Here is a 15,491-nt window from a genome sequence, read left to right on the forward strand (position 1 = left end):
CCCCGGTTAGTGTAGGACTATTGCAAGAAAAGGTACAAAAAGAAACCGGGCTATTGCGTTGAGTTGCTAGTGGGCTAGTAACCGTGACTATGGAGGAGACTATGGCACCTGCCCTGCTCATATGTTAAAAACATGAAAAAATGGGCCAGGTGGTGACTCGCCAACTCACAATATGGGTCCCCGAAAACGGCCGCTCGCACGGAGCGACAAGGGGACAACATCACGTGAGCGGCTCAGGGCGTGGAGAGGTGTGCACCGCTTTCTACCCAGTGGCTGTAGGCAGCCACTGTGCCAACTCGCGTCTTAGGCATATTTCACTTCCGCCCTGCGAGCATATAGCTCTGACACCCCACTCTGGACGGCCGGTTAAGGCAAGCCAGAGGTGAGAGTCCTGCGGCCCCTGCTCAGTGTTCACTCCAGCCGGCCAATGAAGGCAAGCTGGAGAGAGGGGCCTGACCGACTCTCGGGGGTATGGGTCCCAAGGGACGTCACTTCCCATTCAGCTCGCCACAAGCTGCCCTGGGGGCTTATTATTATTATTATTATTTGTATCTCCGTTTTAAAACTCTCGGGTCTTTCGAGCCCGGTCATTTATAAGGCGTGCGTGGGGATATGGATCCAACACGTAGAGGCCGTTTGGAGAGATTTGATGTCATGTAGAACGCCTGCTGGAACCCATTCACGGGTAGGTACATCAATAAATACCCGTGAACCGGTTTCAGCAGGCATTGGAAGCTATTGTAAAGAATATGGTCAGAATACTGGTCTATGGTTTAAGTTTGGGTGGAAAAAAGACTGGGCTATTGCAAAGAAGTCCGGACACCTGCCATAACATTGCTTACACAAGTTATCGAGACAGGTGGTGACTCGCCACTCGTTAGATGGGCACCTGATGCGCCATCGTAAAGACGGCCAGGTGCAACACCGGCGTGAGCGGCTCAGGGGTGTCGAGAGGTGGTGCTGCGCTTTCTCCGAAGTTACTCGCGGCGTTATGCCCTTTAACACTTCCACCCCTGGAGCATATAGCTCTAGCGACTCCTCTCTGGACGGCCAATGAAGGCGAGCCAGAGCTGAGAGTCCTGCGGGTCCCCTTGGGGTCCACTCCGACCGACGAAGACACGCCGGAGACGGAGACCCTGACCGACTCTCGGGAGCACTCGGGTCCGTGGGGTCGTTACTCCCCAACAGCTCGCCACAAGCTGCCCTGCGGGCTTATTATTATTATTATTAAGGAAGTATTTGTATTTTGTATTTAAATACTTTTTATAAAGTATTTTTCACATCTCTGTTCGTGAGTTCCTGTAATATTGGGCCAGCGATATGGTGATGTTTGAATTAATTTTCAGCACAAGAGAAGAAAAACATCAAATAGAAAACAGTATGATTCTAATAAATTGCTTCATCGACGCGACCCTTACAGACGCACAGACAGCCATAAACAATATCTGAACAACAAATTGAAGTCTGACATCCACTTAGTCTAGTTACTTGTATATGAAGCAGGTACTCACGCAACAGCGGGACGCGCTCGTCGCTCGCCCCGTCTCCGGCCGCCGTGTGGAAGTCGCCTAGAGTAACCAACACTAGATTAAACCTATGTACCGAGTACTTACGGAGATCAAGTAAACAGTGTAACTGCAAGAAACATTTTCTAGTAAAAAATAAATAAGACAGAAACATAGTACAATGACTGTCTTAAAATTATTTACCTTTCAGAATATTTATTGTTCTTAGTGTCCTTACACAGATAAATGATAATATTAAAAAAGTTACTAAAATTTTTTTGTTATACTATTGCCCACAAATTTTTAGTAATTCACAAAAATCTTTCAGAAAGCTTAATAAGTCCAACATTATTATTTTTATACAGATACTTTAAAAGTTTTAAGTCATAATGTATTGTTTGTCATATTATCATTAGTCCTAAACCTGAAACTGTTAACTTTTCAGGATTTTCGTAAGCTGTTCGTTATCCTATAGATAGGTCAGGTTAGTTTGTTTTATGGCAATCCTGAGAAGTTACGCGATTCTGAACCAACCCAAGTATGACTAACGAAAATGAGGACAAACAATACATAATGGCTTAAAACTTTATGGGGAACAATAGAAACCTTAGCAAACTGCTACCTAGTAACACTTTCTAAATCTGTCATTAAAACTAAGCACTCACACAACATCTCATCAGCTGCCCCATCTTCATCCAGTGTCTCTGGCTTGATCGGGGGCTCTTCACCTGAAGCAAACATACAAGTTTATAAGCAACAGGCTAGTTTAGGCACAAGCTAATCTAGCCTAGTAGGTACACATTAAAACTATTACCCGTTATTCATAACTGTGAATCTTACATTATCCACTACCATTATAGAGGAGCAGGTACTCACACGACACAGGCTCCTCACTGGTCCCGTCTCCATCCTCCATTCCCGACTCGACTGCGGGTTCCTCTAGAGCAAACAAACAACAAATCACATCATCTTCCAGTTTGTTCTTATCAAACGGTTATTTTCATTGAGCCAAATAGCAGCTCCATCAGGCAGGCTATTGGCCAGTCCTAGCAAGAGTGTGTATGATGCGACCATCTAGTATTGCAGAATTCAATGTGATTTATTGGAGATATCTATAGCACTTAATCAGAATGAGTAATATTTAAGACTTGTTTGATGGGTGGTGCTTATGCTTACCTTTCATGCTCTCTCCCTGCAGCCACGCCCGCAGCTCCGCCTGGCTGCGCTGCACTTGCAGCTTGAAGTCGCTCGAGTCTCGCAGGCGGCCCACGCACGCCGAGCAGATGCCGCACGAGCCCGGGTCGCCCACTATCAGCTGAACGTTTAATTGTCAATTTAGGATAGATATCGGCAAAAAAAACTACAAATTTCCTTCAACGGTTAAACAGTGTTTCAGTTATAGCTTAAAGTAACGATGAACAACAAAGTTGTAGTATACTTACATGTATATCGAAGCACTGTTTGAGCATGTCGGCATATATCTCCGTTTTGCCGAGATGTGTGTACGGCGTCGTCAGGCCCTTGTCCGGAGGACACCGCAGGCAGCAGCGACACCAATGCATTGAGTCCATCACGGCAACCGCAATACTTCAATAGTCAAAAAAATAAAACACAACAAGACCCAAGCACAGAATAACTAAGACGATTTAAGCTAACCTCAAAAATTTGATTTGACACATTTCTGACACTGACAGTAAAATCTTTTGACAGATAAGGCCATAGACTTATAATATATAGAGACGGTGTCTCAGCGAGCTGTCACTGTTGCCACTTTTGTTTAGTGTACGATTAACAATTTAACACCACCTTGCTGTAGCCATGTCGATAAAGTCATATCGATAAACTATCGGCATTTCTTACAATTTTAACTTTACTTCAAAGGTTTGACGATATCTAAAATGAACAAAAACGCTTTTATTCTTTATTGTGGTTATCAGATCACAATTTTATCGTCACGCCCCAGCAGGGAACCAAGGGAAAGTTCAGATATTTAATTAAAATACATAAATACCTACTAGAGTCTGTGCGGAAAGAGAAGAGTCGTGGCAGAAACGGGAACTAACATTTTAAATTTTATATGGCAATCAAACCTTTGACACCTGTCTTGTAAAAAGTAAACAAACTTCTGTCAATGTATATTTTTATTAACAAAAACCGCAAGTTTTATGTATAAAAAATTTTCAAAACACGATAAAACCGTACATAAAACCACAAGGAAAATTATAATTAACATTGTTCGGTTTTGTCAGCGGGAAGAAAACGGCTAAAAGCCGACTATCGACTTACGAAAAGTCGCGGAACGTGTTTCCGCTATTCGCGGGTATTGATGTTGTATTTAATATTAAATAATTACCTATTTAATAAGCCCCCTCAGTAACTTGTCTCCGGTACATAATCGGTAAGTATATTCATTCAAAATATATTAATTTTCATAAATATGCAGGTCATTCATGATCTTTAAAATAACTTACAAATAGTCTTGATACTTGCCATTTTATGCATATTTAATTTCTTTTTCAGGATTGTGTAAAAGTACCTACGGTATCTCGGATAAAAAACCGCTAAGTAGGTGATATGCAAGAATTCGTAATCTACGTGCCGGATTCAAGCACATCCAGTTCAGATGAAAATAGTTCTATGAGTGTCCCTGGTTGTTTTGAAGCTAGCTCAAACATAAGTGACATTGAATATTTTAATTCAGACTTCGATTACAAAGAATAAAACTTTTACAAATAAAATATTTCTTTATTTGTAGGTTCTGTTAGTTACGAAATTATATTTCATATTTAGTAGTGACTTTTCGGCGAAGTAAAATATCGTGAGATGAGAGAACCGGACATATCCCAATAAGGCCTACCTACTTATGCACTATTTTTATTCATATTCATATTTATTATTAATAATGTACACATACATTACAAGTCAAGTTTACAATGGGTGAAATATATCCCAGATAAAATTACAGTTCTATTGCCCAATTTCTACCCGATCTACCCGGTTTTAATAACTGTTGGACTGCACAGATTAGGCAGTACATAAATGAGACTCGTATCTTGTTTGGTACTAAAATTACAGTTGTATTGGGCAGATTCTTAAATAGTTTTAGCAGTTTTGTCAATCGCAGTCACTTTTTAGTATCTGAGATATAAAAACAAGTGTGTTTTAAAAAGAAAACTAGTGCCTGCGCTAAATCAGAGGATTGAGTTGACGAGCCGACACCACCACCAGGCTCCGTTTAGTAAGCCGTGGTAAAAAACCGGAACAAAAGGGATTCAAGTATCATGACCTTTAGTGTCGTACTATAATCACGTGACCAGTGTTGTCAGCTTAGCAAAAACCATAAAATAGCACTGGCGCGCCCTCAAATCCCACGACTCTTCTCTTTCCGCACAGACTCTAAGATATGTGTTCCGCAATAATTGAAATATTTTATTATATTCTAGTATATTTATTATTCATTAGCATTTCAATTATGTATATGTTTAACGAAGATATTGAAGCTTCAATTAATAGCTATTTCGTTCCGCTGTGTAGCGTTTATCGATATATAACATGATTAAAATCGACTTTTCAAATCCCTAAAAGAGCACACATACACGTTTTTACGCACACATACACAGCCTGGATGCATCAAAAAAGGCAACACTTGATTTGAAGTTCACCTTGTCAACAGTATGGTTTTCCTTTTTTGACAAATGGCATTTTTGAAATAGCGAGGAGAGAGAAATTATACTAGTTGCTGCGCCGTCAAAGAGAACAGAAAGCGTAGGGGCCTTGGGTGCGATTTTATTATCGCAGTGCGCGCGGGGCCATTCAACTCCGTATACTGCAATTCACTTTGCGACAATCGCGTCGCGACCAGTCGCGGAAAAATGTGACAAATCACAATTTTAAAATCGCTGTGATTTTTTTGTCGCATATGCGTGCACTGCCATATAAACACATACGTTACATTTCTGCGACTAAATTATCGCGCGACAAAAAGTCGTGGTGCGCGCTTGGCCATACAGCGATTGCATATTGTTTCACGACAAGCGACTGGTACGAAATCCATTTCGAGAATCAACAAATCGTCGACTTTTCATCGCAGTGCGCGCAGTGAATTTTCTGCGATAAATTACAGAGCGATTCTAAAATCGTGTCGCAAAAATTAAAATCGTGGTGCGTGCTTGGCCTAAAAACGTATATGTGTGCTCTTTTAGGGATTGGAAAAGTCGATTTTAATCATGTTATATATCGATAAACGCTACACAGCGGAACGAAATAGCGATCAATTGAAGCTTCAATATCTCCGTTAAAGATAAACATAATTGAAATGCTAATGGATAATGAATATATTATAATATATTAAATTAATTCAAATATTATGGAACACCTATTTTAGTAGGTATGTATTTTAATTAAATATCTGAACTTTCCCTTAGATCCTTGCTGGGGCGTGACTATAAAATTGTGATCTGATAACAACAATACAGAATAAAAGCGTTTTTGTTTATTTAAGGTATCGTTAAACCTTTGAAGTAAAATTAAAATTGCAAGAAATGTCGATAGTTTATAGATATGACTTTATCGACATGGCTACATTGTTAATCGCACATCAAATAAAAGTGGTCCCAGTGACAGCTCGCTTGGACGTAATCTCTGTATATTATAATATATCTATGGACAAGCCTGCGGTAGTGTGGGTACTGGGTAACTGTCAAAAGTGTCAAATGTGACATTTTTTTTTAGGTTAACGGTTAACTTGTTATCTTGTTAATGAAAACAACCACGAAACGAAAGCATAGCACGGTTGTTTAGTTTTATTTACTTTTGATACAACACGTTCGTGCTTGCATCACTTTAGAGTGAGCTACTATTGCTACAAATAGCGTAGCAGTTGCAGTGATGGAAGTGATGCATGCGTGTCGCTGCTGCCTGCGGCGTGCTCCGGACAAGGACCTGACGACGCCGTACACACATCTCGGCATGACGGAGATATATGCCGACATGATAAAAGGGTGCTTTGACATAAATGTAAGCATACATACACATAAAATGTTGTTAAGTTAAAGATTGATGTTATTGTTAGAAATAGTGTTGGGATAGCATGGACAATCATTTAATATTAGCAAATGTTTGTGATTGATTATTTAACATGCAGCTCGCTCTGGGCGGCTCGGGCTCGAGCGGCATCTGCACTGCGTGTGTGTGCCGCCTGCGAGACGCGACCAACTTCAAGCTGCAAGTGTTACGCAGCCAGGCGGAGCTGCAGGCGCGGCTGCTGGGAGAGAACATCAAAGGTAGGGAAGCACCACACAACAAACAAGTAGTGAAATTAGTAATTTTGTTTGGGCTCTATAAATAAAATAAATAAATTTGTGATCCCTTCTTTTTTTGTGTTGTGTGCTGTACACTTACAAGAGGTTATAAGTTTATAACAATACAACAATAGATAATATGTATTAGAGATGCACCGGATATTCAGTTACTATCCGGTATCCGGCCATTATATTATTATCCGGCTGGATGCCGGATAGTGACTTATTATCCGGCCGGACACCGGATAGTAACAGTTGCTTGGACTTAGTCTCAAACATAAGAAAACAGTAATGGACACATGTATCCTACCATGCCTCACGTACGGTTCTCAAACTTGGGTGCACACAAACAAGAACAAATTAAAGATAAGAACATGCCAGAGAGCAATGGAAAGGAGCATTCTCAGCATAAAACTAAAGGATAAGATCAACAGCAAATACATCCGATCCAAAACAAACATCATAGATGCACTCGAGTTTTCGCTGAAACAGAAATGGAGATGGGCCGGCCACATAGGAAGATTGAGAGATGACAGATGGACCAACAAAGTCACAAAGTGGCCAGGACCCCATGGGAAAAGGAAGGCGGGAAAACCCATAACAAGATGGTCCAGGGACATCATAGCCACAGCCGGAGAAAATTGGCTGATCAGGGCAAAAGACCGAAAAAGGTGGAAAGATTTGGAGGAAGCCTATACCCGAAAGGGGTCCTTAATATAGTAAAATAAACAACAACATCATAATGAAATACTATTTAAGGAAAAATAAAGGCTTAAATAAATAAATAAAATAAATAAACAGTTGCTTGATTTTGGAGTAAACATAATTGGATTTAAGAAACAGTCACCGTCATAATCATATTCATTATGAGCATTCTATGAAATTGTCTACCGTTTGTCCCGTACAAACGCGAATTTTCTGAAGATTTGCAGGTATAAGTTTCCATTTCTTTGACAAATGGTTGAAAACATGCATAGAAAAATAATCGCCTGCTTTAAATGCCCAAACAAAAGTCGCAACACAGGAAATAAAATGCGTTTGTACGGGACAGCCCATGGAATGCTCCATTATTATTTAAAAAAAAATTTGTTAAATTCAGTCCGCGTGAACGTTTACTGTTCACTACGAAACAGGTCAAAATCTGCACAATGCGCACTTGAAAAACCGAAATGTATGTATAGTTCCGCCGGCCGAATATTCGGCCTTTGGACAGGCCGAATATCCGATATCTGGCCAAACAACTATCCGTTGCATCTCTAATATGTATATACAAAAATAGTTTTATTTTTAGTAAAGACCACATCTGGCAGGCGGATGTCAATGTTGGTAGGATACACGAGTTCATAAGTTTCTTTTTAAGTGGTATTGGCAATTTTGACTTGACCAGTAACATTTCCAACTCGATGTTATGCGCCTCTATTTTTGCTAGAGACCAAAAAAAGTAAGACAATGTTGCCACTGCAATAATTTGTTTGTAAAATAGTAAATTCCTTTTGATAAATAATCACGCTAAGATTATTTATTTATTAGTAATTTTACTCCTACGATTTAAAAAAGTACTTTTATTTACTTATTTTTACATAAATACAAGATACGCTATTCAAAAAGTGGCAACATTTCTTACTTTTTTTGGTCTTGAATCACGTTTTGCAGTTTAATGCAGTTTCAATTGATTCATGGGAGATAGTTCTATACAGAAGTCCGTTTAATAACAATTACACTTTAAACTACAATGCTAGATGGCGGCACCATACACACTCCTGTCAAGGGTTATTGGACTTCATTAAAATCTCCGTTTGAGCATTCATTAATTTAATATTAAGGTGATGTGATTTGTGTTGTGTTTGTTTGCTCTAGAGGAAGAATCTGCAGTTGAACCAGAGAATCCTGAAATACAGGAGGAAGATGGAACCAGTGAGCCGGTATCAGGTAAGTGTTGCAATGAGTAATAGTAATAATTATCTAGTACTCTTGGTACTTCGTTTTAACCATAGAGTAATATAAGTAAAGCACGCAGAGAAGATGGCCGATGGGGTCGAAAAGTGCTCGAGTGGAGACTACGGACTAGCAAGCGCAGCGTAGGACGTCCACCCACAAGATGGACAGACGACCTTGTTAAGGTCGCCGGAAGACGCTGGATGCGGGTCGCTTCCAACCGGCACGTATGGAGATCCAAGGGGGAGGCCTATGTTCAGCAGTGGACGTCTTATGGCTGAGAAGATGATGATGATGATGAATATAAGGAAAGAAAGTGTGGTAACTCAATACATCAGCTTTATTACAAAAACGCGCGTTATTTCGCAGTCGACATCTATCGTGAAGTCGTGGAACTATCAGTGCCCCTACTTGACACCAGTGGCCTATTTTATAAAGCTACAAGTTACAATTTACAAGCGGAAGTCTCTTTCTAACCCTATGTGTTAGAACGAGACTTCCACTTGTAAATTGTAATTTGTAGCTTTATAAAATAGGCCACAGATGTCACAAGTGTAGCTACTGACGAAAAATGTACTACTAAAACAATTTACAACTAATATTATAAGCAGAAGGGGTTGAAAATAGACTTCCAGTTCATCCGGTTATAATGTTAGCTGAAAATTGTTGAGCATTAGAGTTTTCGTTCGCCGAGACATCTATTGTCAACTAGCAGTACTGATACATTCCACTACTTAACGCTAGATGTCGCTAAATAACGCGCGTTTTGGTAAGGAAACTGATGTATGGAGTTACCACTTTCTTTACTTCTATAGAGTGGATGCAGCAGTAGTTGACCAATTAAGGCCAATGGTTGACCATATGAGTGTGACAAAGATAGAAAATTTTTAGTATGCATTTTTCTATCTATTGGTCAATTACCGGTGCCTGGTCAACTATAGGGTCAACCATCCTCACTCTATGGTATTTAACAACTGGTTTAGAAAATATGACGATGTGTGATGTTGATGTGTCTGTGGGAGCAGCGGGCTAAATCTACATTTAAAACATTGCATAAATAATGTGAAATGATGACCTTCAACAGCATCTTAGTTTGATTGTAGTAACGTTTTAACCGTTTAATTATGCATTGCTTCAAGAGTCGGAAACCTTAAATAAATTGAATCACTTCAAAATAACAAGTGTACAATGAAATCCTTTGACGGAACCATTGGAAAGAAGAAATTGCTCTTAGTCCTGTTTACTGCGCGGAACATGGGGTTTATTATAGTGTTGTTGCTCTAGATGACATGCTCCGGTTAAACATGGCGGCCGGAGACGGGGCGAGCGACGAGGGTGACCCGCTGTCGGGTGAGTACCTGCTTCATGTACCTACTATACTCTGTATCTTTAGGTATTTAAACAAAAGTAAACATACCATTTGTAAATTCTCGGGTAGTTATAACATTTATTGGTTAACCAACCAAATACAAAGCCGCCTGGATGAATCACTGAACGATCTGACTTCAACCTACAATATTTTGATCATGTAATGTTTTCATCTACCCTCAACTGGCTTAAGGAGCCGTTTGAGGGTAGATTTTGTTTACTTTTATTTAAATACCTAAAGACACAGACTACAGATTACTAGTCAAGTGGAAATCGGACTTCAGTTTGTTCAGATATTGTTTATTACGGCCGTCTATGCGCCTGCAGCGATCGTCGTCTATCTAGCGGTTATAACGGGTTTCCAAGCTTATTCAGTCCGCGGCGCACTTGCAAGTTTGAAATCAATAATATGGTGAGGAGGATTGTCTAACGGCGCCCCTCTTTACTGTGTACGGTGCACTAGAACGCCGCGGCACACAATGGGAAACCCTGAGTTAGAAGATTCATACTGTTTTCTATCTGATGGGATTTTTTTCTCCAAATAAATTTCAAATTTCGCCATATCGGCCGTGTTGCATAATAAACTACAACTAATATTACAAGCGGAACTCCTTTTCCAATTTGACTTATTAGAAAACGAGTTTCGCTTGTAATATTAGTTGTAGTTTATTATGCAACACGGCCATCACTGGCAGCGTTGCCATACTGAACCAGATCTGTTGCACCAGGCACGACCCGGAGCGAGACACAGACAAGACATCCTCCAGACATAGCATTGCCTAACCTAGTCGCGCTACCTCCTCTGCCACAAATCATCATCATCATCATAACTTAAGAGCTTTGCTCTTGTCGGTGGAGCAATCGCCAATAATTTATTACTTGTGCCAGTCTTTTAATTTCCACATACGCATTATTTTTTATTTGGCTGAGATAAGTGATTCTAGGTCTCCCTTCTTCTCTTGTCTTTTCAATCCTGCCTTCCAGGATGTTTAGGAAATGACATGGACACTGCCACAAATACGGTAGTTTAACTCCATTTGACTTTGAATGGACCAATCACGGCACGGGACTCGCTCACCTCGCCCCCGCTCCCCTGTATTTTTGACAGCATCGGTTTCATGAAAAAATTGCTCTATACTGCTTCTTTTGAAACTAGCTGTTGTGTGGTGCGAGATCTTTTAATCGTCGACACAAACCTCGAATACATACATACATACATATAATCACGCCTATTTCCCGGAGGGGTAGGCACTGTAGACAGAGACCACTGATTTCCACTTGCTACGATCCTGACATACCTCTTTCGCTTCCTTCACATTCATAACATTCCTCATACACGCTCGCCGGTTGGGTGCTCTAAACCTCGAATAATATGTTTGTTTCAGATGAAGAGCTCCTAGTCAAGCCTGAATCGACGAACGAAGATAAGACAAGTGATGAGACGTCGCGTAAGTACAGTCCCCATCAGATACATCGTAGCGGCCAAGCTTACATATATCTGAACACGCCTTTATTGTCAAGGCGTTGAAGTCCGTGTTCAGATATTTGTGAGGACCTTGGCCTCTCCTATATATCTGATAGCGACTGTACAAACTTGAACAGAAACGGTGTAACGAATAAGTAGAGAATACACAAACTAGCATTGGGAAGGTTTTCCCATCGGTGAACCAATCTGACTACCAACATACCGGGATATATCAATCTGGATGTTATAATTAATCTTCTAATGTGAATTTGTAATGTTTATGTGTAAATTATTAGATACATCCTTTAATTATTGTAGGTATTTTACTCCAATCCAGGCTATCTGTAAATTGTGATAGGATTTTTTTTAACTTAAGATCCATTGTACAGTGTGAGCCCCAACGAAAGTACCCGTGTCGCCATACTAGCTGTATCCGTTGGCGTCCGGAGTGGGTCTCTATTGTTTCCCAAATAGTTCTAAGTCATAATGTATTGTTTGTCCGAATTTTCGTTAGTCATAATTGGCTTTTCTCAGAAACGCGTAAGTTTTCAGGATTGACACAAAACAAACCTAACCGTTACTATAGAATAACCTTAGGAAAATCCTGAAAAGTTAACGGTTTCAGTTTTATGACTAACGATAGTATGACAAACAATACCTTATGACTTAAAACTTTATGGGAACCAAAGGGACCCCGCCCAGGGTAACTGTATCCGGGGTTCCGTTTGGCGACTAAGCTTAAGAATTGGCCTAGGCACTTGGGAATATTATATTCCGGTTTCCTCATGATGTTTCCTATACCGTGTGCTGCGGAAAAATGCATTCATTCAAGTATTCTTTTTGGTCAAATATACCAAACCCCATCGCGGTAATCCACGACCGCAAATGAGAGTCTTTAATACTGTTTTATTTGAAGTACAAGTGTACTGTATTGTAAGCCACGGCATGAAGTAGAGTTGTTGTTGTAGTGGAGGAGCGGGCAGTCAAGTCGGAGGTGTCGGACGCGGCGAGTGACGAGGACTGCGTGTCGGGTGAGTACTGCGACACCACGATACTACGGCACATAGTACGATACGAGCCACACTACATTTTACATGTACGACCCATATTCATTATGGTCTTGTACCACCCATATATCATTCAGAGCCTATATACGTCCCACTGCTGGGCACAGGCCTCCTCTCATGCGCAAGAGGGTTTGGGCTATAGTCTCCACCTAGGCCCACTGCGGGTTGGAGACTTTACGTAAGTACACATTTTATAATCTCTTCGCTGATGTATGCAGGTTTTCTCACGATGTTATCCTGGATTTGAACCCGCGACCGCCGAATTGGAAGTCATAATCATATCTACTCGGCCACCAACGCTTACCATTCATATTCGTTATATAAACCGAAGATATTTTCAATGTTCGCTAATTCTGTGTTGCGTTTGTTATAAGTCAGTTAAAACTTAAAATTAAATAAACATTTATTTTGTTGACAATCCTGCATAATGTCGTTATGTTTGTTAAATTAATTATACGCATTGTAATCAGTTTAAATTATTTTGTGTTTCAGTGTGTTCGGACGGCAGCGCCGCCCGCGCCAGGGAACAGCTCGCGATGGCTTGTTCCGTGGTGCTCGAGCGCCTCCGCGACGGCGCGACTGTTCACAGTGGCGGCAAACCATACGGCTGCGAACACTGTGGCAAGCGTTTCACAAACAAGTGCATTTTAAGGAAACACATAAAACTCACGCACTTGTCAACCGGACCAAATCCATTTGAATGCGATTTTTGTAATTCTACGTTTCAAACCGAATTGCTTGTGATAGAACACGAGAAAAGCGAACATGGTGTTTCAAATTTCATGTGTGCTGAATGTGAGTATACAACGAGTTCCAAGAAAACTTTGGAGACTCATTTAAAGAGTCACTCAGTTAAGAATAATTTTAATTGTAGTCACTGTAGTTACACGAGCTCGTGTAAAAGTGATTTACACAAACACCAAACAATACACATGGCTGGAAAACCTTTTGAGTGTAACGACTGCGATTTACAGTCCAATCAGAAATCAAAATTACGAAGACACCGGAAGATACATATCGTTGAGAAGCCATTTACATGTAGCTATTGTAATAAAAAGATCAGTCAGATATCACATTTAAAACGACACCAGATGTTACACACTGGGACAAAGCCATATAAATGTAGTAATTGCGAATACAAGTGTAGTCGGAAAGATGTCTTGCTATTACACCAGAGAATACACACCGGCGAAAAGCCGTACACATGTAGTCATTGCGAATACAAGTCCAGAGATAGTTCAACTTTACGCAAACACGAAAAGACACATACTGGTGAGAAGCCTTTTCAGTGTAGCCACTGTGATTACAAATGTAATCACAAATCATACTTAAAAATACACCAGAGGATACACACTGGTGAAAAGCCGTACAAATGTAGTCATTGCGACTACAAGTGCAGTTATAAGACAAGCTTACGAAATCACGAAAGGACACATACTGGCGAGAAGCCTTTTCAGTGTAGCCACTGTGATTTCAAAAGCAGTCTGAAATCAAATTTGAAAGTACACCAGGCTATACATACTGGGGAGAAGCCATTTCAATGTAGTCATTGCGACTACAAGTGCGGTTACAGTTCAAGCTTACGACTTCACGAAATGACACATACTGGCGAGAAGCCTTTTCAGTGTAGCCACTGTGATTACAAGTGCAGGAATAAATCACATTTAAAAAGACACCAGAGGATACACACTGGAGGAAAGCATTTCAAATGTAAGTAGTGATCGTGATTACAATATGGTGATAAACAATTTATGAATGAATTCCATTCAGGTGTCCATGCAAGTAGTCACTGTAGTTACACAAGTTCGTGTAAAAGTGATTTACACAAACACCAAACAAAACACATTGCTGGAAATCCTATTAAGTGTAGCGACTGTGATTTCAAATGCAATGATGAGTCAAAACTACGACATCACCAGAAGACGCACTACCGCAAGAGAGAATTATTACTAGAAAAAACCTTACAAATGTAGTAGCGAATGTAAGTGCATTGCTGGTTCTGTATTACGAAAACAACAAAACACACACCGGCGAGAATCATTTCCAGTGTGACTACAAATGCAGTTGGAAATCACACTTACGACTACACTTGATGATACATACTGGGACGAAGCCATTTAAGTGTAACGATTGCGAATACAGTTGCAGGCAGAAAGGACATTTGTTAAAACACCAGAGGATTGACACTGGAGAGAAGCCGTACACATGTAGTTATTGCGACTACAAATGCACTCAAAGGAACACCTTACGAGATCACGAAGGGAAACATACTGGCGATAAGCCATTTCATTGCAGCCACTATGATTACAAATGCAGTAATAAATCACACTTACAACTACACCTGATGATACATACTGGGGCCAAGCCATTTAAGTGTAACGATTGCGAATACAGGTGCAGGACGAAAGGATATTTGTTAACACACCAGATGATCCATACTGGAGGGAAGCCGTACACATGTAGTTATTGTGACTACAAATGCAGTCAAAGGAACGCCTTACGAGCTCACGAAAGGAAACATACTGGCGATAAGCCATTTCAATGTAGCCACTGTGATTTCAAATGCAGTCAGAAAACAAGTCTTGTAGTTCGTCATTGCGACTACAAGTGCAGTGGTAGTTCAGCCTTACGAAGTCATGAAAGGAGACATACTGGCGATAAGCCATTTCATTGTAGTCACTGTGATTACAAATGCAGTCAGAAAACACATCTTGTAGTTCACCAAAGAATACACACCGGAGAGAAACCATACATACACATGTAGTTATTGTGACTACAAGTGCAGTCAGAGTCAAACCTTACGAAGACATGAAAAGGCACATACTGACTAGAAGCCATTTAGCCATTGCAA

General features: G+C 40.4%; 1 protein-coding gene across 1 annotated transcript in view; it reads left to right on the forward strand.

The window, feature by feature from the left end:
* The window catches only part of LOC134674171 (oocyte zinc finger protein XlCOF6-like), a 298,501-nt gene extending 284,118 nt beyond the window's left edge, over positions 1–14,383 (forward strand). Inside the window, exons 5-7 of the mRNA XM_063532227.1 lie at positions 10,025–10,090; positions 12,542–12,604; positions 13,133–14,383. Coding sequence (XP_063388297.1) covers positions 10,025–10,090; positions 12,542–12,604; positions 13,133–14,358 — 1,355 coding nt within the window. The 3' untranslated portion in view covers positions 14,359–14,383. The remainder of the gene's footprint in view (positions 1–10,024; positions 10,091–12,541; positions 12,605–13,132) is intronic.
* Positions 14,384–15,491: the final 1,108 nt, after the last annotated feature.

Source organism: Cydia fagiglandana, chromosome 19, assembly GCF_963556715.1.
Source record: "Cydia fagiglandana chromosome 19, ilCydFagi1.1, whole genome shotgun sequence".
In the NCBI taxonomy this organism is placed as follows: Eukaryota; Metazoa; Arthropoda; class Insecta; order Lepidoptera; family Tortricidae; genus Cydia; species Cydia fagiglandana.